General features: G+C 39.3%; 1 protein-coding gene across 1 annotated transcript in view; it reads left to right on the top strand.

Moving 5' to 3' along the window:
• The window catches only part of LOC308645277 (sodium/glucose cotransporter 1), a gene marked incomplete at both ends in the record, with an annotated part of 70,089 nt that overhangs the window by 13,362 nt on the left and 30,314 nt on the right, over positions 1 to 26,413 (top strand). The window contains 5 exons of the mRNA XM_081287336.1: positions 12,023 to 12,127; positions 13,227 to 13,286; positions 14,568 to 14,672; positions 23,504 to 23,609; positions 24,645 to 24,725. Coding sequence (XP_081143462.1) covers positions 12,023 to 12,127; positions 13,227 to 13,286; positions 14,568 to 14,672; positions 23,504 to 23,609; positions 24,645 to 24,725 — 457 coding nt within the window. The remainder of the gene's footprint in view (positions 1 to 12,022; positions 12,128 to 13,226; positions 13,287 to 14,567; positions 14,673 to 23,503; positions 23,610 to 24,644; positions 24,726 to 26,413) is intronic.

Genomic DNA, 26,413 nt, shown 5'->3' on the forward strand with positions numbered 1-26,413 from the left:
GCATGAGCCTGTGGTGGAGTATCTAATTTCAGCCCACATTGGACATCTTGGTAAAGTCTGGTGTGGCCATGCTTTTCCTCTCTATCTCAAGACTGTTTTTTTTGTCAGTTTGAGTCAAGTTTTTATAAAACTTGAAAATTCTCATAATATGTATCTCCTTTTCAATGAAAATTTTTACCAACTCCTGCTTTGCTCTTAAATAACCTGGTTCCTTTGTTCTCTTCCTCCTTCTTTTCTTCCTTTCTTCCTCTTTTTGCTGCTTCTCATTTTCTTCTTCCTCTACCACCTTCTCCTCCTTTCTTCTCTTCCTCTTGCTTTCTCCTTTTCATACTCTTCTCTACTTTTTCCTCTCATCTTCCTTCTCTCCGTCTCATTCTTCTTCACTTTTTTTTGGTAGAGCAATTTGCCTCCCATTCTTCTTATCTTAGTCTCTGCTGTGGAGCTTCTTTGAGAAATGTATTGCCACTCACCTCCCCATGGGTTCCTAGGCATCATGTGCCACTCACCTCTTTGTGTTCCTAGGCATCAGTCAACTGACATGTAGCCAAGTTGCTGTCATCTAGTTTGTACCTAAGCTCCCAGATTTCCCTTTCCCACTGGCTACCTTCCCAGTACCTTCCCAGTATTTTCTAACAAATTAACACTTCTGTAGACATAAAGGACAAACTAAATTTCAATCAATGTTTCCAGTTGGTCAAATCCAGAAGAGTGCTAAAACTATCAGCTAAAGTGAAGTCTTTGGATTTTGCATTAAGAAATATATCTGGGCTTTCCTTGTCTATTTTGTCATGTGGCAAAGTAAGTCAAAGGCAACTATATCAATCTTTTTGGGCAAACTTCATGTTAAGGGGGTGATTTGAAATTATAGATAAGAGCACAGACTCTGGAGTTAGAAGCCTTGATTAAAATCTCAACCCCATGCATTTTTACTTACATGGCTGTGGGTGAGTGACTCTCCCTGTTCCCCAGTTTCCTCAAATGCAAAATAGAGATAATTGCACCTATCTTGTAGAGTTATTGTGAGGATTGAGTTAGTTAGTGCATATGAATAACTTATGATAGGATACTGTCAGTACTAATCAAGGGTTGGCTATCATCATTATCATCATTATTTTATCTAATTTGCAGGTCCTCTACCTTCAGCTATGCAGTCATTTATTCATTTATCTATTTATGCTTTGCTATTCTTTTTTCCACAACTACACGTGATTACTGTGTGCCAGATTCTGTGATAGGTGCCAATTTATATGCATGTATGTGTGTGTATGTCACTCACATTTCTACAAGATACATATAAAATTATAAGTAACAGTTAAGTGCTAAGAAAGAAAAGCATTTGAGTTAAGTGTAGGTGGGAAGGAGAAGGGTCTTCTTTGCCTACCTAGGGTGGAACTTTCTGAAGACTGGTCATTTAGGCTAAGACCTAAAGGATCAGAAGAACTTATCCAGAAACAAGAAATGATTGAAATGATTACTGTTTTGATCATTACACATTGTATACATGCATTGACATATCACATCAGTATGTGTACTTTTTATGAATCAATTAAAAATTTTAAAATATAAAATAAGGAAAATTGGGGGATGAGCAATCTAAGCAAAACAAACAAATAAACAAACAAAAAACAGATGGCCAAAGGCACTGAAAAGAGGCAGCATGGGAGAGATATGGTACATTTAGATCAGGCCTTTTGAATTGTTGATGATTCTGAAGATGGGTTCACCTGTTGGTGGGTGGGTTGGTGTCCAGTCCCCTTAACCTCTAAATTCCAGCAGAAGACCTCACCTGTCTTTTGTGCCAAAAACTGGTGGGAAAACACCAGCTTTGGCAGTGGTTTCCTGACTTCTCATCACTTTGATTTGTTGGTCAGGGGAGAGATGTGCATGCATGTAATGAATGAAAGACAACCATTGTCTGTGGGCACATGAGCTTATGTAGAGTAAACAGAGGTTATGACAACTCTGGAGCAAGCTTGTGTCTAAATATTTACCAGAGACTCAGAAATAAAATATTCTGAATATACAAACCCCACCTTTTTTTCCTGTTTCAATCCAGGAAGTTTGATTCTTGAAAGATGGCCACTGTCCAATGTTAAACCTTTTCAAATTCCCCTTGTTGAAAAGAGACTTACTAAATGGAGAGAAATATTAACAGTTCCTGAGAAGGTGAAGGAGGAAATAAAGTGCAGTAGAGCACATGTTGCTCCTGAGTTTACAGTGAGATATGGGGAGGAGGGTCTCTTCCCATGGTGCCCCTGCATGGAAATTAGAAGAAACTGTCAGAAAAGGGGGAAGTCAGTGAAGGGCTGAAACATTTCTTGCCAATGTCTTGGCTGGGCACAAGATCACGAGCCACTCACAGCTTTGTAGATTCAAACAGCAATCTTTATTCCCGAACTCACACCGGCCTCTACACACGTTCTGGGGCAATCCCCGTTCTGCCACCGCCCAATTCACCTACTCCACGAGGCTCCTTTCCCAATACATTTTTTAATCTCACGAGCACTCAACGGGAGCTCAGGCAGCAGGAAAGCCCTATTTCCAGCAGCAATAATCTTCAACCTCCAACTTCCCTAAAACCCCTATTGTCTTAAACCTGGAACGCCTTAAACTCAAGGAGCGGGATACTTCCTCAAACCTGATCAGCTCTAAACCCGGATCCGTCCTGGTCCTTGAGCAAGGTCACCTTACATGCAATGTCAACAGCGAAATTCCAAGGCAAGTCCATTTAACATGGGGTACGCTGGCAAGGAAATTTCGATTCGTCATTCCTACTTGGCAATGGCCCTCAGCAATTTCTTTTGAGTCCTGGACTTTAAGAACCTTTGGTTATGGGACCTTGGGCAAGACACTCCACTCCTCTGATCCTTAATCTCATCTGTAAAATTAAGATGAATAATACCAACCTTACCAAACTTTGTGGGCATTAAATAAGATAAAGTGAACTAAGTTCATGGCCTAACACTTGGAGGCACTGTTAAAGTCAGTGTTCCTCTTTCCTTTTCTTATTTTCCCAGTGTGGGGCTCTCTAAGTGAGGTACCCAGACCTTGCTAGTTGTCCAGCCCTAACCTAGACCTACTGCATCAGAAACTCTAGAGAATCAGGCAGAGCAATGAAAGCTTCTAGGTGATTTTAATTAGGATTGCCAAATTTAACAAATAAATATACAGGTTGTTCAGTTATATGCAAATTTCAGTCAAACAATAAACACATTTGTAGGATAAGTTATCCCAAATATTGCACAGGATGTACTTATACTTAAAAACATATTCATTACTTATGTGAAATGCATATTTAATTGGGAATCTCATATGGTGATGTGTGCTAAAGTTTGAGAATCACTTTTGGGAGGACATCCCAATGGATGTGTCTAGCACAGCCCAGAGAAGGATGGAGAAGCAGTCCTGTCCTTTAAAGAGGAGGACAGAAGCAGGGAACAGAGTACCATCTCAGTGTTCTGGATATTCTTGAAATTACATGATTAGTTAACGAAGAAATTAGTTTCTTGAAATTTGTTGAGTGCAATTCCGTTTGATGTATGATCTTTCTCCCTCAAAGAGAAACCGATAACTTTGGCTCTTTGATAAAACTCAGGGCACTCCATAAAAACACAATGAAAGCTTCATAAAAACACAGGTCATGTAAAAACATTATTAGTGTTTTTTTTCAGAATAGTATTACTTTATGGGAAAATGTTTTTTAAAGGTCTCTTACATTTGTCATCTCATTTAAATGTGACAATACCCTTGTGGGTTAGGGTAAGAAGGAGTCTTATTCTTGGTTTATAATGGAGGAAATTAAGGTTCAAAGCAGAAAAGTGACTGAATTAAGGTCACATAGTTTGTGATGGCAGAGCCAAAATTAGAACCTGGTTGAAAGGTTCCCAGTGTGCTTAGTAGGAGGGGAAGGAAGGCTATGTGAGTCTTTAAAGCATTCAAACATGATTTTTGATACAGGGTAGTTTAAAGATACATATTTTTATTATTTTTTGTTTTATTTATTTATTTATTTATTACAGCAGAATGCATTATAATTTTATTAAACATATAGAACACAATTTTTCATATATCTGTTTGTATACAAAGTATATTCACACCAATTCATGTCTTCATACATGTACTTTGGATAATAATGATCATCACATTCCACCATCATTTCTAACTTCATGACCCCTCCCTATTTTTATTATTTTTAATTGACCTGGAATAATTATATATATTTATGGGGTACAGTGTGACTTTTCAATACATATATAAAATGTGTAATGATCAGAACAGAATAATTGTAATATCCATCACTTCAAACATTTATTTGTGTGTGTGTGTGTGTAAACATTCAAAATCCTTTCTACTCACTATTTTGAAGCATTTAGCATACTTTCCCAAATCCATTGTCTGTTCCTAATCTTTAACTTAGAAGACAAAGGTGATCCTGTTCATTTCCTTGGATAATTCTTGATTCCAAGGTGAGAGGTCTTGAGTGTGCTCAGGCTTATTTTCCCTAGGGTGTAAATAAAGATAATGTGTAAACTTTAACCACCATCTTCCTCTGAACTATAATTTTAATTTCATTTGAAAATAGCAATGTTAACCATAGTCTTTTCCAAGGTATTTCTAACTCTAACATCAGATAACCTGGATTAAGATGTCCATCTTCTATTTCTTGTCACACAAAACATTATTGTAGTTAGTATTTAGTGACATTTCATGTCTTTTTCTACATCCCCCAAAACAAATTCATAACTTTGTTCTTAGTTCTCAGATTCTGCCAGTGAGTCTAAGAGAGGAGCCTTGAAATTGTAGTCTTTCATTGTCAAAGGTTTAAAGACTTGTGTTATGATTATAAAATACAGAAACTCATCGTGAAAAAAAATGGAAAAGTATAAAGAAGTAAAACAATGTATTTATTATTTTTTCTTCTAAAGATAGCCACTATGAAATTTGGATATTTTCATTAATTTATGTACAAATATGTTCACATGCATAATTTAAACATTTTAGGGATTATATGGTGTATTGGTTGCATGGCAATGAACATACTAATGAGGTTCTTTTTAAATAAATCTTTGCATGTCAGATAATTTGCTTAAGATAGAGTCCCCCAAATAGTGTGAGTCCTTATATAGTATAAGATGAATTATACCAGAAATATAGGGAAGAGAAAATTTACTTGCCAATACCAAGTATTATCATTAAAAAGATTTTGTCTGTTTGATAGAAAATAACCCATAATATCAGATCTCGTCCACCCCACTTGTAGTATTGTTCTTACTACTGCTAAACAGGGTGCCAGATTGACATCTCATAGAGACATTTCTCTAGAATGCCTTGTTGTCCTTATGAGCCCCGTGTAAGCCTGGCTGGCCAAGTTTATTGCCTCTCCTTCAGGATAGAGTGTAACTTGGCATATTCCTGTGAAAAAGTCCCAATTTCGTGCAGCCAGTAGGAAGAATTGCAACTGCAAGGCATTTGGTTGCAATGCTTCCTGTTGTTTTCCCAAGAGGAACATTCAAACATTTGTTATCAGTGAAACCATGAATAAGGGGGCACTGCTGTACCAGCATAGGGTGTGCAGTGCACCAGGAGAGTGGAACAGACAGCATGTGGGACAAGAAAACAGAGGGGGAAGATATTAGCTCTGCATGGTATCAGTGATGAGATGGGACTATGCCTCATTTTGATGACTGACACAGTGTTTTGGAAGGCAGAGCTCAACAGAAAGGGAGTTTCAGGAAGAGAAAACACATTAACCTGGGAGTCAGGAAAGCACAGAGCATGAGTTGGTGTGATTTTGCCAGAAGGCAGAGGACATGACAGGACACAGCAGGGCTGCTGGGGTTGGAGAAAGTAGGATTGTCCTGATTGTGAAGAGGCTTCAGTGCCTGTTATTCCTCTTGTGAATTCCATGCCATATCAGAGCCCATTTTGTTGTTTCTGGTGGTTGGGATCACCATCTGAAAATTCCTAATAATCCTATTTCTTGAGCTAAATTGTTTGTGGAAGTATTTTCCACAAAGTCTTTGACTTTTCCATTTGGATATCTCAATAACTTTACTGTGACATACGATATCCTGGGAGTATTAATTTGAGCCTGTCAACTCTGAGATTTTTAGAAGTGAGACAGCCAAAGATTTGTTCAGTCCTCATGCCATATCTTGACATGTGGTTTGAGTAATAGTATCTCCCATTTGGAAGGATAAATCCCCTGGTAACAGACCTTTAAAATTCTGGAAGTAAAGCAGGGGACTTTGGAGACAGCCTCTTTTATCCCCAACTTTTTATCCTCCAGATCTTAGCATTGTAATTGTTTAGCTAGGGACTGCTCTTCTGCTTCACAAGAGAGGTCAAACCAACATTAAGGAGAGAATGATGACTTCTAATACAGTTTGGAGCAGGTTCCTTAAGCCTAATTGTGCATAAGAATCACGTGGAGTGGAGTGCTTATTACTCTCACTCAGTAAGTCTCTGGGAGGCAATTGAGGGTTTGCATTTCTCACAAGCTCCAAAGAGAAGCAGATTTCCCTGGTTTGCCAAGCATTGTGAATAGTACAAGTTCTGGGAACACATCTCTAGGACTGAGTTAAGCACTAAAGGAGTTATTATTAAATAGAGTAATGTCTTTGGTTCAAAAGATAAATGCAATCCCCACTAGTTTCCAACATTTGTGGGGAGAAATGATTTGCCTGGGATATTTTCCTTTGTGGTTTAATTAATTTTCTCTTTAGAGAAGGCTCACAGGAAGTCATCCAAATTGTGCCAAACCCTAGAGGGATTGGAGTGAAAAAAATTTAAGTGACTGTATTAATGCAAACCAAATTGGTCTTATTAAGAATCTAAATTGCAATGAGAAGAGAACTGGTCTTGTTAAATATTCCAAATAATTTAGAGACCAATCCTCCAATAGTGGTAGAAATTAGAGGAACTGGCTCAGTCTTCAGTACTGCCAAGAATCGTGAAGATTTGAAAAAGAATTTGGAGCTGGAGGATGTTAAAGCCAGATGGAAAGGCAAGAAGGGCATCCTGTCTCATTCTGGACAGCTCATGTCTAGATTAATCTACTTGGTTTTGGGACCCACTTGGGGAGAGAAATGGGACTAAGGGAAGCAGAGAGGAACAGGGTGATGAGATTCAAGTCCATGGCTAAGGAGAAGCAGACATACAGAAAGAGGAAGCTTAGATTGGAGAATAAGAGGGGAGTGTATTAATTCTGTCTTTAGATATAGTAAGAGCTTGTGGAAGAGAGATTTGTCTTGTTCTGTATCACTGGGGTGGAAGTAGGACATAGGTAAGTTTCAGGTCAAGGTAAAGAGAGTCTTAATAAAAAATTAAATGTTCTACCATAGATTCAGCTGCCTGAAAAGGTGGGAAGTTCTTTTTAGAGATGTGTATGCAGCTGACCATCACTTGGAAGGTATTGCAAGAGGGACTCAAGCTGATATGCGTGGATCCATCAAATTCTGGGAGATTTTCTAATTTCTCTATCTTCTTTTTTGCCAACCTTGTTGGACAGGAAATGTAGGCAGTCAAATGTGATCATGAATTGCCTAAAGGCAAAAGGAACCACATAGTCTTTTTGCCTTTTGTGGTGTGACATTATGTTATTTTCCCAATTACCATCCCATCAAACCTGCTGGGTTTGGTCTGAACAGATCCTTAAGCACAGTGGCAGTAAAACTGTGTAAATGTTTATAACAGCCTTTCTCACCCCATCAGGGGATGAAGAGGGTTTGCTAGTCAGAAGCAAAGTCAAGCTGGAGAAATTTTAGATAAAGTCTAAATCCCAAATTCAGAAGGGATGGTGGAGGAAATTGCAGAGAAGAACATGATTCATGTCATTGGGTTACTCTCTAGAGGGGGTGTGATTCCCAAATGGGCATGAACATGGGTGGAGTGGAGAGATAGTGTTTAGGAAATCATTGTGATAAATTACCATTAATAAGCTCCTGTGAGCAGAGGAACAGTATGACAATCTGGCAGAGGCGCATAGGTGATAAAGCAATGGTGTCTATCTTAGGCTTCTCAGGCAACCATAACAAAATATCACAGGCTGGAAGGCTTAAACCACAGAAATTTGTTTTCTAACACTCTGAGGGCTAACTCTTCAAGGAACTGTCAGGGTTGTTTTCTGGAAAATACTCTCGTTCTGGCTTTCCAGCTGCTTTCTTGCTGTATTCTCATGGCCTTTTTTTTCCCCCTGTGTGCAAGGAAAGAGAGATCTCTGGTATCTTTTCCTGTTCTTGTAAGCACACCAGTCCTATAATATCATAAGGCCCTACCCTATGACTTCCTTTAATCTTATTATATCCACTATGTGCCTATCTCCAGATATAGTCATATTGGGGTCTAAGGATTCAATACATAAATTTTGTGGGAAGGACACAGGACAGTCCATAATGGTGTCCAATGTAGGTCTTGTGAATATCCTTTAGGGTGACATTATTGTCCTTGTGGGAGAACAAAGGAGAGAAGGTACAGCTGTTTAGAACCAGCTGAGTTCCAGTCATTACTGATTCAGCATCTCATTTGACTCTTGCACAGCCAGTCATGAGAGAAGATGGGAGGCTCACAGATCTTATATGTACCCAGATAGTAAGGGTTAAAGAAAGCATTTCAACTGGAATTTTTAAGTTCATGCTGTTTTTTCACTGGATGGAACTTTGCCTTGAAATCCTGCTGAATACCTAGGACTATGTCTTTAAGCCTGAAGCTGTCAGTAAGACTGCTTGGCAGGTCTATGGGAGAAGTAGAGTCTGGGAGAATCTGAGAATGGGATTCAATTAGAATAAGTTATACTTCATGTATTTGTAACATGTCAAACTACACTCTATCGTCATGTATATTTAAAAACAACAACAAAGAAGAGTGAAGTGACATGATCGAAGCTTTGCGTCGGTAGGTAACTGTCCATGTGGGTGGTGGGTGAAGTGACAGATAGGAAGGAGATCCATGAGATCATCTGGAGAATATTTTGTAGTCAGGTTGTGGGGAATGGTAGGCAGCCAAGGGTGATATAGATAGTGCTAGATTCAATGACATTATGAAGGTAGAGTCAGCATTTTGGTAAATGATTGTGAGCTCTGGGGTCAAAGGAAGGAGAGCAGAAAAAACTGAGGATGTGTCTCTGACAGAAGTGAAACTAACCTGGTCCCACAACCTTCTAGCACCCAAAGCACTCCTATCTACATTTTATCTCACTCCGATTGTTGGGCGGGGACAGGACAGCCTGAGATGTCTTAAAGTCCAACATCTCCCTTCAAGTGAGGGATATTAGAGAGGACCTCTTGAATTTAAGATTAATCTAATCCAGTTAATCATTCTGATAATTAAGTTCTAAATTGTCCATAATAGTATGGCATTAGGCTTAATAATTTATCAAGTGATTGATGATAAATGAAAAGATAATGCATCAGGACCGGTTATCGTTAGGACAGTTCCTTAGAGTAAACAGTATTTTGGGAGATACATGTTTTATTCTAGATTTGGGCCATTTTAGGAACATTCTTTTTATTAAAAGTAGACTTTTATCCCCATCAAGCTTTGAATAGACACAGGCTGATATCTCTAAACTACCTGCTTTCCCAGCTTCCTCATTCTAAATGAATGGCATCTACTCAGTTACTCAAATCTAAATCATAGAGTTACTCTTTCTCTTATCAAATTCATCAAAATAAAGCCTGTTGACTTTGTAAAACCTACCCTCAACCTCTCTGTTTGACTTTATCTCCACTCCTACCAACCTAGATAAACCCACCATCCATCCTTACCTAGATGTAGAGATAGCCTCACACCTGGTTTCTCAGTTTTCTCCTCACCCCTCCAACCCTATACTCCACACATAATTTAGAGATATCCTTACAAACAAATCAGATCTTGTCCGTCCTCTGCTTAAAACCCTCTACTGGCTTCCCATCTACTTAAAATAAAATCCACTTCTCCTGTCCTAACTTACCAGCATCTCCATTACCCAGCACCTCCTGACTATTCAGGCTCATCTCACACCACCTTCTTCCTGGCCTACCTTACTTCACTCTCCTCTGGTCTTTATGCTTCTCAACTATGCATGCCTCTCCCACTTGGAAGTTTTTGCTTTGTTGGAATGATTTCTCCCTGACCTCTGCACAGGTAGCTTGTATCCTTTAGATCTCAATTTAAAGATTGCCTCCACCAAGGGAATTTCTCTGACACTTAACCTCTCTGTCTTGCTCCCCCTACTTTATTCTCTTTGCAGGACTTAACCACTCTCTGACCTTTCTTTCTGTGTTCTTTATTTACTATGCTTCTTGTGAATATTTTCATCTATGTTATTTGTGGCTCAATCTCCAGTGTCTAGAATAGGACTAGACACATTTAATAGCTGCTAAGTTAACATTGTTTGGGCCAATGAATGAATGCATTTACACCACTGTTTCCTCCTCATCTTTCTAAGGCCTCCTTTTGCCTGGGCCTTCAGAGATAGCCCTGTCCTATGACTTAGCATTTGGCACTGAGTACCATCTGCCTTATATTGGGGAAAGGGGCTGGAATAGTTAGGACAGTTTCTTGGAGTAATCTCTCTTTGGGGAAATACATGTTTTCTTCCAGATTTGGATCTTTTTAAGGAAAATAAACAAACAACTGCAAACATCCTTCTATCTGTTTAGCAAAGATGGGGATAATTATGCAGATGGTCCCTAACTTTTGATCACTTAACTTAATAATGCTTTCAACTTTATTGTGGTATGAAACTGTGCCAGTACAACCATTCTGTTTTTCACTTTCAATATAGTTTTTAATAAAATATACCAGACTGAGTTGCGATGTTCAACAGGTCAGGTGCATTAAATAAATGCATTTTGGACTTAAAATATTTTCACTTTAGGATGGCTTTATTAGGACATAACCACATTGTAAGTTGAAAAGAATCTGTACATATTTTGTACTTATCAAATGATTTTGTTCCTTATGCTCCTGCTTATAGGAAGACTCTAGAACTCTCTGGAGTTATTCTGGATCTCAGATGCAATTGAGTTGGTGGCACAGTATTAGGATTGGTCAGTGCAAGATCTCTCCTATTTCATTTGGTATTTTCTTCTGTGACTCCTATTCACAGTCACATTCTCCTTTCTCCTTTTAGATTTACATTCTTGGGTATTTAAATATGTCCTTCCAATCTGAATTCTAATCTATGTCTTAAATATGTATATCCTTGCAGTGTTTTGTGCATTTTCTGTACAATCTCAACACCTGCCCCCCACCTTTTTTCAGTACCGAAGATTCAGCTCAGGGGCACTCAATGCGCCACATCCCTAGCCCTATTTTTTGTATTCTATTTAGAGACAGGGTCTCACTGAGTTGCTTAGCACTTCGCTATTGCTGAGGCTGGCTTTGAACTTGTGATCCTCCTGCCTCAGCCTCCCAAGCTGCTGGGATTGCAGGTGTGCACCACCGTGCCCTTTTTTAAAAATAAAAATACTTTATGGATTTAGAAAATTTGTGTTATCATTAATATTATCTTTTGCTACTTGGCACCACATGAAATTACATAGTTTAGTAGGAATCACTCTGAAATTATCAGCTCCATGCCCCTTGTTCTTTGACAAGGTGACCAAGACCCAGAGGCTTCTTTTAAATAATTCCTTTTAAGAACATTATCTATATTTACTGAAAGCCAATGTTGGACAAGGCTCTAAGCCCCCAGGCATGCTGAGAACACAGACATGAATGGTACAGGCCCTGAATGCAGGGGACTTTTAGAGGATCCTGGCATGATGTATGTCTTCCCATCATCTTCACTAGTGGACATTAGGCTCACAAAAGACTTACAGATGATCTGATATGGGGATCATCCGCTCCTTTGCCAATTCTTTCCTTTCATCTCCACTATTTCCCAAGTCCCCATGTCTGCCTTGGGAGCTTGTGGTATCAACAAATTCTAGCACAGTCAAAGTTTCATTTGGCTGGCATGTTTCTTCTTTCTTTGGCCTACCCGGAATGTCCCAGTCATGTATAGAGTCTTCACCTGACTTTATCTTTGTGTTTCCAGATTGGAGCCTCTCTCTTCGCCAGCAACATTGGAAGTGGCCACTTTGTGGGGCTGGCTGGGACTGGAGCAGCTTCAGGGATTGCCACTGGAGCCTTTGAATGGAATGTGAGTAGCATCAGTGCCACTGTGTTGGAGAAGTGAAAAAGAGCCTGTACCTGTCTGTTTTGAGTTACTATTATGAAATACCAGATGTCAGCTAAGTTTATGAAGATAAGGTTTATTTAGCTCATGGTTTTGAAAGTCAAAAGTCCAAGCAACATGTTGCAGGTCCTTGTGAGGGACCCACTTGACTGTGGCATCTCCTGGTGGAAGTCAATAGCAGCATTGTGTGTGAGAGGTAATATCACCTAAAATAAGAAGACAGAGAGATGGGTGGGGCCAGAGTCAGGCATTTATAACACTTTCTATAACTATCAAGGGGTCACTCCAGAACTACCCTAATCCATTCCATGAGCAGCACCCACAGTGACCTAAGAACCTCATACTATGCTCCGCCTCATACTGTGTTCCACCACCTCCCACTATGCTGAGGACTAAGCCTCTAATACATGAACCTTTAGGGGACATGCTAAACAATACCCAAACTATAGCAGAACCTTAGCACTTAGCCAGGTCAATTGATGTCCAGAGGAGCTTCAAATACTAGGGGACTCCTCAGAGCCATCCTGGATGCAGATGGAGGAGCATGGCTTTAGAAGCCCAGGCATTCTGTTTTCCTTCCACCAGAGTAGCATGGGAGATACACTGAAGGATGGTAAGAGTATTTTTTCTCTTTCCTTTTGGTGTTAAAAAGATGAGGCCCCAGTACCTTTCTAGCCATGTTAGAAGTTTGGAAATGCTTATCACCAGATATTATTATTATTATTATTATTATTATTATTATTATTATTCTCTAAATGGTATTTTACCCCTGTGTAATACAAGGAAGAGTCAAAGGAGATCTCAGTCCTCTGGCTGGGGCCCAGGGCTGTGATGATAGCAATAGCTTCCTGGGTTTCCTCTGCTCTTGCCCAGTTTCTGTTTCTTTGGGCCAATTGGGCAACTAAGGCATCCTACAGTCTCTAATGGCCACCTAAGAGTTGTTCTTTAATCCAAAAAACAAAGTGCTGGGTGATTTTTCTGCAGCAGCTGAGGGGTCCTTCAGGTAAGTAGAGATGGGTTAAGGTTCCTCCTGATTTGAATCTACCTCTTCTTTTGGTTTCAGGCCCTGTTTTTGGTGGTTGTGCTGGGCTGGATATTTGTTCCCATTTACATAAAGGCTGGGGTAAGTACCCTCTCTGTTGTTCCATTCCCTGCTGATACACACACACACACACACACACACACACACACACACACGTACGTGAATTTGATCCTTCTGGATGACAGAGAAGACTTTGTGGAATAAATGGCAAAGATAACCTGTGTTTGCTTTTAGTTCTAGGTTGTAAAATAGTTTCTGGCTCCCTAGGGGCACTGAACAGTGACACTGGCTCTTTTCTGTCAAGACTCATGGCTCTTCCCTCTGAGAAGGTTTCCTAAGAAATCCCACACTATTCAAACCCCTCTGAAACATCCTGTCCCCTCACTCTGGGTGTGTCCCTGTACTACCTGGCCATGCATTTGCTCTTGATGTACAACTATGTCAATGTTCTGCCTCTAGAAAGGAAGCAGATTGAGAAAAAGAACTGTGTTTCCTCTTTATTTATGTACATCAGTAGTTCTTATTTGCTGAGCATGCAGCTGGTACTCAACTATCAAATGCATCCTTGGTCTCCTGACTATGTCTCTCAGACATTTTATATACCTGTTCAGTGAGATATACTGAGCACCTCCTATATGTAAATTTACATATTAGGAGCTAAAAGCAATGTGGGAAAAACAGGGAGGGTGCTATATCTTCTATAGACTCACAGATTGATGGTGACATGTTTGGTTCCAGAGGACAAGAGGCTCGAGTCAGAAAAAGTGATATTGAAAGTGTGATTAGAATTTGCAGGAAGGAACTGGGAGAACATTTGGGCAGACTTACAGCTACAATACTTGGCACTGCCTATCTGAAGAGCATAGTGAAGTTCACACCCAATCTAGTTGACTAGTTTGGTACACTGGCAAGATGCCATCCATGTTATGATGTCTTGTTTTTCAGTAGGTGCTCTATATAGGAATATATCCCTCGCTATATGTCTATATCTATATCTATATCTATATCTATATCTATATATATACATTTCCCCTCCTCTTCAGGACAAAGATCTGCTTCCTTAGTTGAGTCCAGTTATGTATTCATTCAAAAACAGGTGTTTATTTGGCACTTTCTATGTTCTGGGATAATGCCTAGCTACTCCTATAGTGGTAGGGCAGGTGAGATTGAAATGAGCAAATGGCTGGATGCCTGTGGTTTGCAGATGCCTGGCCATTTTGCAGATTTCCCAGGCCAACAAGGATAATGAATCCTTGACCATACTATTATGACTCTAACACCAAGATGGCTCTCACTTTTTCTGTGTTCTCTGGGCTCTCTGGTCACTCTAGCTGGTGATGACCTCTCTTGCATTCCATGCAGGTAGTGACAATGCCAGAATACCTGCGGAAGAGGTTTGGAGGCAAGCGGATCCAGATTTACCTTTCTGTTCTGTCCCTGCTGCTCTATATATTCACTAAGATCTCGGTGAGTACGCTACACTGTGGACTGGGCCCTGGCTGCCTCAGAAGCTGCCCACTGTCATTTACCAAGAGGCAGCTCTATGTGTCTCTATGAACTTGGTTCCATAAGCTTTCTTACTGCTCAGGGTAAAGTCCTGTTTCATGCATCAAAGAGCCAGTGAAGTTTAGTGGAACTCCTTGTTCCCCACTGTGGCACAGGTTGGGAACATAACTGGTTTACGAATTTTCAGTGAAAGCTGTTCTTAATAGAAAATTAAGAGGGAGTTAAGGAATTAGGATATACCATATGATCCAGCAATCTCATTTGTAGGTATATATTCAAAGGAAATGAAATTAATATGTCAAAAAAATTCAGGGCAGAGGAAGTAATATCAGAATGTGATTAGAATTTGCAGGAAGGAACTGGGAGAACATTTAGCAGACTTACAGCTATAATCTTTGGCACTGTCTAGGTGAAGAGCATGATGAAGGTCACATCCAGCCTAGTCAATGTGTTTGGTACAAATTTGAATTTTTGAATATGTCAAAAAACAAAACAAAACAAAAAACAAACTCTCATGTTAATTGCAACATGATTCATACAGTCAAGACATGGAATCAACCTAAGTACCTATCAACAAATGAATGGGTACAGAAAATGTGGTATATGTACACACAATAGAGTACTATTTAGTTTTTCTTCTTTTTCTTATCCTACCCCATCCAGCGCCAAAGGAGAGATTAAACTAATCTCAGCATTTTGCAAAAGATCTGCCCTCCATAATATCTGAGGTGGGTTGGATTTGAAGTGAGTCTTTACTGTAGCTAAGCAGGGCATTGGGGAAAAAAAAAACAGTTGCCAGTGCTTTCATTTTTCTGATTACTTAAAGCTGAGACAACAACATAATTAAGTAACATTTGCAACATACATAAACAGAGGTAGAATACAAGTACTCAAATATCTAGTATTAATCATTTGGCTTTAATAATTATCAATATTTTGCCATTTTTCAGCAATATTTTACAACAGATCCTAGAGATCATGTCATTTCTCTGTAAATTCTTCAGGATGTACCTTTGGCTTCCTAAATTCATAACTATTGTGCTATAATAATGTCTACCTAAAATTATAGTGATTTCAAAATTTAGGTTGTTTAATAGCTATTCCATAACCAAAATTTCCTGATTATCTCAAAAACACTCTCTTAATTAGTTAGTTTGACTCAGAATCCAAATGAGGTTGTGTTTGGTTATTCTTTCTTTAAAGAAAATCTACCAGAGTTATTTTTGCTTTCTGTATTATTACCCTCCTGTCCTGGCCTACGTGTACATGTTTTAAAAAATTTAGGTTTTTTTCTGCCGTTTTGTTGTTCAGTTGTAAAACATCCTTGTATATTCTGGATCCCAGATCCTTATCAGATATGTAACTTGAAAATGTGTTCCTTTATTCTGTAGGTTGTTTTTCACATTATTAATAATATCCTTTGATGCACAAATGTTTTAAATCTTGGTGAAGTTCAATTTATCTATTTTCCTTTTTAATCCTTTTGGTATAATTTCTAAGATTCCATTGCCAAATCCAAGGTTCTGGAGATTTGTCTACACGTTTTCTCCTGAGTTTCATAGCTTTAGCTTTTACCTTCAGGTTTCATCTCTATGGAGTTAATTGTTGTGTTTGGTGTGAGATAGGCATCCAACTCCATCCTGTTGCCCGTGAATATCCAGTTCTCCCAGCACCATTTGTTGAAGAGACAGTTGTTTCCCATGAAAGGTTTTGAACATGCCCTCATTGATAAAGCTGATAGGGTTTTGTCTCAGGAGTTGGGACTGACAACCAGAAATCATTTTGCTTCTTTTCTGACTGCTATCCTACTGTCCTTGTCCTGTGCCAGCCTTCTGACTAGTGCTTTTGTGCTTTCTCCACTAATAGGAGGATTCTCCCTCCTTTTCATTCTCCTCTTCTCCTTCAGGGTTAGTTTTTAGCTACAAGATGAAAACTCTGGCTTTTTCAGTTTTATTGCACTGGATGTCAGACTGGCCTAAGACTGGAAAGTGCTGGTAGGGCTGAAGATATCAGACCCCAGCTTCATAAGGGAGGGGAGGGCACTAATCTAAGATGAGAAAAAGGCAGATAAGCAGGAGGGTGGAAAGGTCACTCTAAAAGTAGCAGGAAGCTGGTGATGGAATTGCCCTTCAGTCCAGCTTGTGAGGTGGTACCAGTCTCTTGAGCACATAGAGAAGGGTAATGGGTTTCCCCTTTTCAGAGACAAACATTTTCCAAGTCCACAGTTCAAGCTGGTGAAAGTCTGTTGACTGCAGTTGCCATGGAAAGGGCACTCTTTGCCCTTGGAGCTGGTGTAGGGGTAGTCATATAAATAAATGGCCAACCTCTCTTCCTGCCTTCCCTGTCACCCCACCTATTTTTCAGGTTACTAATTAAACCTCCTTGGATTGAGAGTCCCCAGGTAGGTGAGGGGCATCCTCTTTCTGCTCAGATCTTGATGAGGAATGTTTCCTAGCATCAGTTTTTTTTCTAAATTTTGCTTTTGAATCAGGGCATGGCATTGTCTGTTGCCTCTCTGTATAATTCCCAGCACTCCCTACTAGAAGCCCTAATAAACATCATATTTGTTCCATCTGTTGCCCAAACATAATCCCTTGACAAATGCTTAAGAAGGATGATAGCTGCACTTAGTGCCATTATTTTTATTTAGTCTTTAGTAGGGCCTTTACTTCCACTGTCTCTTGTTCTCATAAGTGTACCACATTGTTAGGGATTTCTTTTTTTACTTTTCACTTCATGGAAGAGAAAATGACGCCTCAGAGAAGTTAGGTAATTTTCCCCATCTAGCATAAGGCAAAGACAGGATTGGAATCTGAGTCTGTCTGGTCTCAAAGTCTGTGGTTTCACGCTTTTGCACTGTGCTTACACAAAATGACAGTGGAAAATGGTGAAATGGGATAGATCAGCTAGTTCTATGTCCTAAGCTCTCATTTTATAGATGGGCAAATGAGGTTTAGGGAGGGAAAGGGACTTTTGGGGGTTAAAGAGGAGCAGAACCAGGATGAGAAGCAGGTTTCTTGACGCTGATTTAAATCTTTTGACCTTATGAGTCTTCTTTCTTTCATTCCTCCAGTACAGAGAGGGTTAAAACTTAAGACTGCATGAAAAATTAAGAGAAGCAGTTAAATGAATCTCCTAATATAAACGAGTTGGTGAGAGAAGGATCTGAAAGGACTGTAACAAGAAAACATCAATTGTACGCTGGGTGTGTGGAGGTCCTGAAGGAGGGAGGTGTGTGCAGAGAGACAAGGCTTTGGCTGTACATTTGGCTGGCTTCAGGTTTACCATGGGGCATAGAACTTAAAATTTTATAAAGAAATACATACACAGAATTCAGACATGAAAACAAAAGAAATACATTGATGTCAATTGTACCTGCTAGGAGCCCAGTACACAGGAGTGCAGGGATCATGAATAAAAGAAAAGAACTATTAGTTAATAAAGTAACTGAGTATACTAGTAGTAGGTATAGTTTGTATTACACACAAAGATTAACTAATTTGTGTATTTGTGTGTGTGTGTGTGTGTGTGTGTGTGTGTGTACAGACGGTTTGTGATAGATGACAAGAGAGGAGAGAAGGCTTTGTGGGATCCACGTACAAACCAACAACAGCTTGAGACTTGCCAGGAAGGTTTTGAGAAGACACAGAAATTCAATATGTATAGAATTGGTGGTAGACAGCAAAGCATATTGCAGGTGTGTGGGTAGTGGTGGCGTGGAGCCTTTGCTATGGCTACCATCTTGAGGTCATATTCTTTCCAACTCAGAGACCCTGAACTGATTGTCTTTCTATGAACTTCTGCATTTTATTGGTTCCTTTGAGCACCTTCCTTATCAAGCTCTGAGAAGCATTTTATTCTGGAGGTTTCCTGGCATGGTGCATCTTACTCAAATATGTGCAGTCACTTGAGATAAAGCCTCAGATTTTATGAATTACATGTGATAATTGAATGTCCTTGTTTGTATTTCCTAAGTTATTATCACAGATCATGACTGCAATGAACTTTTACTGCAACTCTGCTGTCCATTTGGGATCCTTGGGTAAAAATAAAAGCTTTGGCTTTTGCTTAAGGTTTGAATGCTTATTACCTTGGCTGTTCACATTCACAGATAGAGAGATAAATTTGAGCAATGATACTTCTCCATCTGAAACCTCATTGCCAGGTAGGATTTATTGGGTGCTCAGATACATCTTAGAACCAGAATGGACAGCAAACACACATGACAAATCACAGCATCTTAAAAACATCCTCACTGAAGTCAAACAACCTACAGAACGCTCACCAATATCAGACTCAGTTACTCCCAAATATTTTGTAGTTAGGGTCTGAATTTTTATTGTTCCCTAAGAGTCCCATGGAAACTGATGAGCTAAACTTTCAAAGCCCTTGGGAGAAACCAACCTACTATTTGCTCGTGTAAATAATGTTTTCTTGGAACACAGAAAGGCCCATTTGTTTATGTTGTCTATGATGCTTTCATGTTTCACCTGCAGAGCTGGAATAATGATATGGCTTGAAAAGCTGAAAACATTTCATACCTGACTCTTTACAGGGAAAAAATTGCCAATCCCGGAACCTAGAGGACTATACTTTTCTATTTCACTTTGAGTTGATTTTCTTTAGCAATATCAGGGAAATTTCCATCTCTCTCCCTTTTTTTCTTTTCTCTTCTTCCTTTTTTCTTTGCTTGCTTCCTTCCTTTTTTCCTTCTTTCCTTTATTTTTTCTCTTTTCTCTCTCTTTTTCTTAAGGCATTTAACAGTAGTGTAGAAAGGAGCAATCTGGGATGATTACATGTGAAACAAATTACCTCAGAGGATTATAGAATACTCCTTTTATATCAAAGCTATGTATTATTCAAATATGCATGATCACTTGAGATAAAGCCTCAGTTTTATGAATTACACATGATAAGTGAATGTCCTTGTTTGTATTTCCTGGGGCTATTATCACCATTGTTCTCAGGGCTATTACCATACCACTATTATGGTGTATTTCCAATGCAGTACTCTGCTTTTCTAAATAAAAATAATTTAATGAAATATTTGAAACATACAGAAAAGCAAAAGAATAATCATCTGGCAAACACCTTAATATCTATCCACTCAAATTTTATAGATCTAACTATATATTATTAATTTATTTGGTATGGGGATTGAATGGAAAGGAGCTTTACCACTGAGCTACATCTTCTCCGCTGCTCTTAGCTCTTCTTTTCATTTTGAGACAAAGTCTCATTAAGTTGCTGAAACTGTCTTTGAATTTGAAATTCTCCTGAGTCACTGAGATTACAGGTGTGTGCCAACACACCTGACATAATTTATCATTTTTAAAAAGAAATAACACATAACTTATGTGTATCCTTTTCTCTGATCTTTCTCTTGATCCCAGTCCCCTCCTTCCTAAAAGGTAAACCTTAACTTGAACTTCATATGTATTTTTACCATCTTTATTTTTATATTTTTACTACACCCCCTACACCCATTTATCCTTAAAGAATATTTTAAAAATTTCTGGTCCACTTTTGAAACTGCAAGGCGTTTAAGAAAATCTTAGGGTAGGAAAACACCCATAATCCTATAATAATACAAACATTTCATTTTCATATTTCAATATTTTCTATATTTTGTGTATTCTTTTATTATAAAGATCCAATCAGAATGTGCACACTGCCTGGGATTTAGCTCAGAGACAGAGCACTTGTTAGCTAGTGCAAAGGGTTTGATCTCCAGCAAATTCCTCCTACATGTACCAAAAAAAAAAAAATACTCACACCATTTTGTTATATTTCCCCTTGCTCTTAGCAAAAATTTTAAACATTTTTCAATTTTTGACTTCAACATTACTACATTTAGGGTATGGAGAACATAACTGTTGATATCTAAATTTCAGCAAACTATTTAAAAATAACTGGTAGACAAAAAGCTCTCAACAGTGTTCACCTTTGGGCAGAGTGATGATTTTTCAGCATTTAATATTTTACTTTTCAATATATAACTTCCCATGCTGTTTGTTTTAAAATCACACACATTATTTTATTTAAAATTTTATTTTATTTTAAAAGTCAATTTTTTAAAAAATGGTTAAAATGACTTTACAGAAAATATCACAGAAAAGTGATTCCTTACTTTTCAATGTTGTTTTGAGGATCAAAATAACATGGGCATCTGGAAGTCCTTAGTAAACTATAAAATTCTCTGGAAAAGTAGGGGGGGAACCTAGTAGTGAAGCACGAAATTAGGGCATCAAGAGACACCCAAAGACTAATGCCAGAAACCCCAGGCTAAAGTGAGTTCACTCAAATACAGTCACTTTCATGAACTCAGCTATCATAACCCCAGGCGTTTCTGCTGATATTTGGGGTTTCAAGGGCAGAATCTATTTTGGAGTTGGGAATGACTCATGGGAGAAAGAATTTATTCACCAGGGAGGTTTTCTTAGAATTCTTTATCTTTACTAGATGGAAATAGAATGTCATAGAACAAGATTTCTATGAGTTCAACACTTCAAGAAGTCTTTATAAACTTCATTTATAGAATTATCTTGGGGTTGTGTAATACTTGTCTGAGACTAATGATGGTAAGGCAAATATTAATGAGAGAATCACAGTCTACAATGATATGTTATCCTAAAGCACTAAAAATTACCTTCCATGGAAAATAAGCCAATTGTGGGCATTTCTAAGGCAATAGTAGCAGCCTCTTTTTATAGCTCTTTTGTGTTTGTTAGCTAATCCACCAAATCAAAACTGTGTGAATTTGACAGCATCCTGCTGTAATCTTGAATAGGATCCCTTTAATTTACATAATTTCATGTAACTGTTTGGAGGCATGGGATGGGAGGAACTGGCATTATGAGTATTCATCACAATTTCAAATGTGCAATCAGAAAAAAGTGGTTATTTACATTTAGCAAGCAAAGAGTACAGCAGGGGTTCTTTCCTCCTCTTCGGCTGCTACAGAGGGCAGGATGCATCCATCCAGGGTCTTGTTGGGGAATGTTTTCATTGGCTGCAGTCCTTTCCCATTTCCAGCCACTAAGACAACCATCTGGAGGCAGGACGTCCCGCTTTAAAGGCACTGAGAAGTAGAGAAGCAAAATGTTTTGCCAAGGGTTACTCAGTGATGTACCTAAAAATCAGGTCTTCTGACCCAGCTTCCAGTGAGGGGGTGTCTTTCTAAGTCATCCCCTCTCTTCCCACCTCCTAGCTCTGCCTATCCTCCTTCACCAAGAATGATGATGGCATTAAGTCTCTTGAATGAGAATCTTCAGGGAAGATCTGGATGACTGGAACTAAGTCATGGGTTCCTCAGAAGCCCATCTTGGGAGTGGGGGGTTGATTCATTCTCTAGGGCTCAAACATTAGCACATAAGTATGAAATTACATTATACCAAATAATAGAGGCAAATAAGAGAGACAGTAGTGAGGAGATTCCACTGGGAGAGTGTCTTAGTATGTTTTATGTTACTATAACAGGATACCTGAGATTGCATAATTTATAAAGATCAATTTCTTATAGTTTTGGAAACTGAGAAGTTCAAGGGCACAGCACTGGCATCTGGTGAGGGCTTCCTTGCTGTTCCTAACATGTGGATCACATGGTGATAAGGAGCCTGGAAAGTACAGTCTCTCTTCTTGTCCTTATAAAGTCAACAATATTATGGAGCTCCTGTCCTTGTGGTGTTTTCTAATCCTAATTACCTCTTAAATGTCCCATCTTTAAATATCATCAACATAAGGATTTGGGGGTTAAGTTTTCAACAAGTGAACATTTGGAGGACACATTCAAATCTAGCAGCAGGAGAGGAGGGTGTTGTGGGGCATCTCAGCCACTAGGGAGAACTGAGGAGCTGCAGTAGAGGGGGAGAGAGGAGATGAGACTGAGAGAGGGTGAGTCCAACTCTATTGACCTGTTCCCCAGGACTCTGGCTGGGCAATTTTTGCATGCCCTGAAATGATTCTGTGCAATAAAACATCTCACTCATCTCCATCTAGGGGAAGACAACCTTATTCTTTATCTAAATGTTTGAAAAGATTCGCCATGATCATTCCTTAATATTAATCTTTCCTGGTAGTGCAGTATTTTGGAGATGACATGAAAATTGATTTTGGTTGACCCTCACACCCTCTGCTGTTGTATATTAGGAACTACATCATCCAGCCAGGTAGAAGGCTAATTATCAGAGGGCTGGGAGACACAAGGAGAAAGAAGTCATGGAAGAACCGCACCAAGAATATATTGAGTTCAGGAGAAATAAATGGAACAATTTCCCTGAAAGTCTGAGTCAAGATGAACTCCTTCTGGGTCAGGAAGATAAAATTATAATCTTTCTAAAGTTCTCTCCATTCTTCAGTTGGGGTTGCGATCCCCACTCATGGATTCTTTGGCACAAAAACCTGTGTTTGGGAATAGATCTGACAGACTTGTGAACATTGAGGTATAAATTATGGATAATAGCTAAGAGCAGCAGTCTACAGGTGGATTAGGAGGAACATCAATAGTTAATAGTTACTCCTCGGCAAAAATTAAATAAGTTGGTGAAGTTGTATACTGTGCTCATGTTTGCCTTCTATGGATTCACAGAAAATGATGTATACTAAAGGTTCAGAGAAGGTGTGTGGCAAAGAAATTGCCTTAACTTTTTAAATTTAGCATTTTCCACCTTTTTAACCATGAAATTCTTTTTCTGGATACAAATTATCCTCCTGAATAAAGCTTGGGAATACAGTATGCACTCTGTGGCTAACTGGCTTCTGCCACTTCTAACCTGCCTCTCCTCTTCTTCTAGGCAGACATCTTCTCTGGAGCCATATTCATCAATCTGGCTTTGGGCCTGGATATATACCTGGCCATCTTTATCTTATTAGCAATCACTGGGCTTTACACAATCACAGGTGAGTCTGTTCAAGTGAACTGGCATCTCAAGTTCAGCCCAGTATTAGGCATTTCTTGAAGAAGAGTGATACACCCAGGAAACAGTTTGAGAATGGGCATTTTCTGGGTATCTACTAGTAGTTACCTGAGTGGTCTCAGAAATCTCCAGTAGAGGCTGGGATAGGGCAACTTCTTACAGGACCTCAGGGAGAGTTTGTCCCTGCAGATTGTAGAAACAATGTGACTAAATTGGGAAGATCAGAGGAGTTTCAGGTGCAAGAATGTGAGAACTGAGAATGGAGGTAGGAATGGTAGGCCATGAGGTGGAGGCAAGGTAAGCAAAAGAACTGAGAATGGAGGTAGGAATGGTAGGCCATGAGGTGGAGGCAAGGTAAGCAAGAGGATGCACTTGGCTGAAGGAGAGTGGCCACTGAGGAGTAATGGGGGCGAGTGTGGGCCATAGGCTTGATAATTCAAATGAGGTACAGAGGCCTTGGATTTGATATCATGGGGACTGGGAGCTACTGTAGGAGGGAGAAAGGGATGCAGAGGTGTCACTTTGCCTAGTTTTGGAAGGTCAAGAAACTTACAGCTGAATTGGGGCTCCAAATCTTTGAGGACTAAAGTTACTCAGATAGTCTGAAAAACAGTGAATGGACATAGAAGTGGCCCTCTGAAATGTGGCAATTTGGTAATGTTCCCAGGCATCTCTCTAGTCAGCTCTTTGCTCTTCTTTGCCTTCATTTGGAAGCTACTTTCTCTTACTATAGAGCAGCCATCTCCTTTGAGCCATCCCTTGGCTTAACATGGTCAAATCATGTTCTTCAGAAACATTCTCCTTTCCCTAAGGCCTTGAGATTTCTGTGAAAAGCAGAGGTTGAGAACACACTTTTAAATAGCAGAATACTGTTAAGGGGTGGGGGGGAGAAAAGGCAGGTTGGTGACTGGGGATGGGGAGGTTTCTCAGATTTGTGTACAAGAAGTAGAGGTTGGGATGGGTGATAGGAGGCAGTCTTCCACATGAGGTCACCTATGTTGTCTTCTTGCCTGCTTAGGGGGCCTGGCAGCTGTGATCTACACGGACACCTTGCAGACAGCAATTATGCTGGTGGGGTCTTTTATCCTGACTGGGTTTGGTAAGTGGGGGAAGGGCAGGCTGAGGAGGGGGTGGGGGAAGATATACAGAGCCAGGCAAAGAAAGTTTGGCTTCTCTCCTTGCTTCCTGCCAGGCTATGAACTTGGGCAGTCTGTGTACATTGAAGGGCAGTGGTCCAACCCACTTTGGCCATCACCCTGGGGTGCAGAGGCAGCTTCCTCATCTTGGGAGGACTCAGGTTGGGGCTCCTGTTCTCCCTTGATAGCTTCAGTCAGTTGACCCCAGTGTGGGCCTCTCTGTCTGTGGAGAAACTGAGTGGGCAAAAAGGTGATAGATGAGGCTTAATAACCATTAAGCTAAATATATCCTTACATTTTGAAGTTAAATGTCCACTCTCATGAGTTATTGACAGTATGTCATAATTTTCCTTTCAATGTCCTTCTTTGAAAAAAAATAAATTGGCCACTTAATGTTGCCTCCCACCCCCTCATTTCTTGAAGTTTTACTTGCCTAGAAAATCCTAAAGACAACATTTTATGGGGAGTCTATCTTTTCTCCATTGTATGTTTTTGGCACCTTTGTCTAATATAAAATAATTGTAATTTTGTGGATTAGTCTCTGTGTCCTCTATTCTGTACCATTGGTCTACTGGTCTATTTTGTTGCCAGTATCATGATGTTTTTGATACTCTTGTGCTGTAGTATAGTTTAAGGTCTGGTATAGTTGATGCCACCTGCTTTACTCTTCTTGGGAAAACTGGAAATCCATATGCAGCAAAATGAAATTAAACCCCTATCTCTCACCATGTACAAAACTCAATTCAAAGTGGATCAATAACCTAGGAATACAACCAGAGACTCTGCATCTAATAGAAGAAAAAGTAGGCCCTAATCTCCATCACGTAGGATTAGGCTCCAACTTTCTTAATAAGACTCCTATAGTGCAAGAATTAAAATCAAGAATCAATAAATGGGATGGATTCAAACTAAAGTTTTTTCTCAGCAAAAGAAACAATCTGTGAGGTGAATAGAGAGCCTACATTTTGGGAGCAAATCTTTACCTCTCACACATCAGATAGAGCACTAATCACTAGGGTATGTAAAGAACTCAGAAAGCTAAATACCAAAAAAACAAATAACCCAATCAATAAATCAGCAAAGGCTCTGAACAGACACTTCTAAGAATATGATGTACAATCAATCAACAAATATATGAAAAAAATGTTCATCATCTCTAGCAATTAGAGAAATGCAAATCAAAACTAAGATTTCATCTCACTCCAGTCTGAATGGCAGCTATTATGAAGACAAACAATAAGTGTTGGCGAGGATGTGGGGGAAAAGGCACATTCATACATTGCTGGTGAGACTGCAAATTGGTGCAGCCAATATAGAAAGCAGTATGGAGATTCCTTGGAAAACTGGGAATGGAACCACCATTTGACCCATCTATTCCTCTCCTCGGTCTAGCATATTTCAGGGACACAGCCACATCAATATTTATAGCAGCACAATTCACAATTGCTAAATTGTGGAACCAACCTAGATGTCCTTCAGTAGATGAATGGATTAAAAAAGTAGTATATATACACAATTAAATATTACTCAAGAAGAAAAGAGAATAAAATTATGGAATTTGCAGGTAAATGGATGGAGTTGGAGAAGATAATGCTAAGTGAAGTTAGCCAATCCCCCAAAACCAAATGCCAAATGTTTTCTCTGATATAAG

This window comes from Spermophilus citellus (assembly GCF_964194105.1).
Source record: "Spermophilus citellus genome assembly, chromosome: 3".
NCBI classification, from domain to species: Eukaryota; Metazoa; Chordata; class Mammalia; order Rodentia; family Sciuridae; genus Spermophilus; species Spermophilus citellus.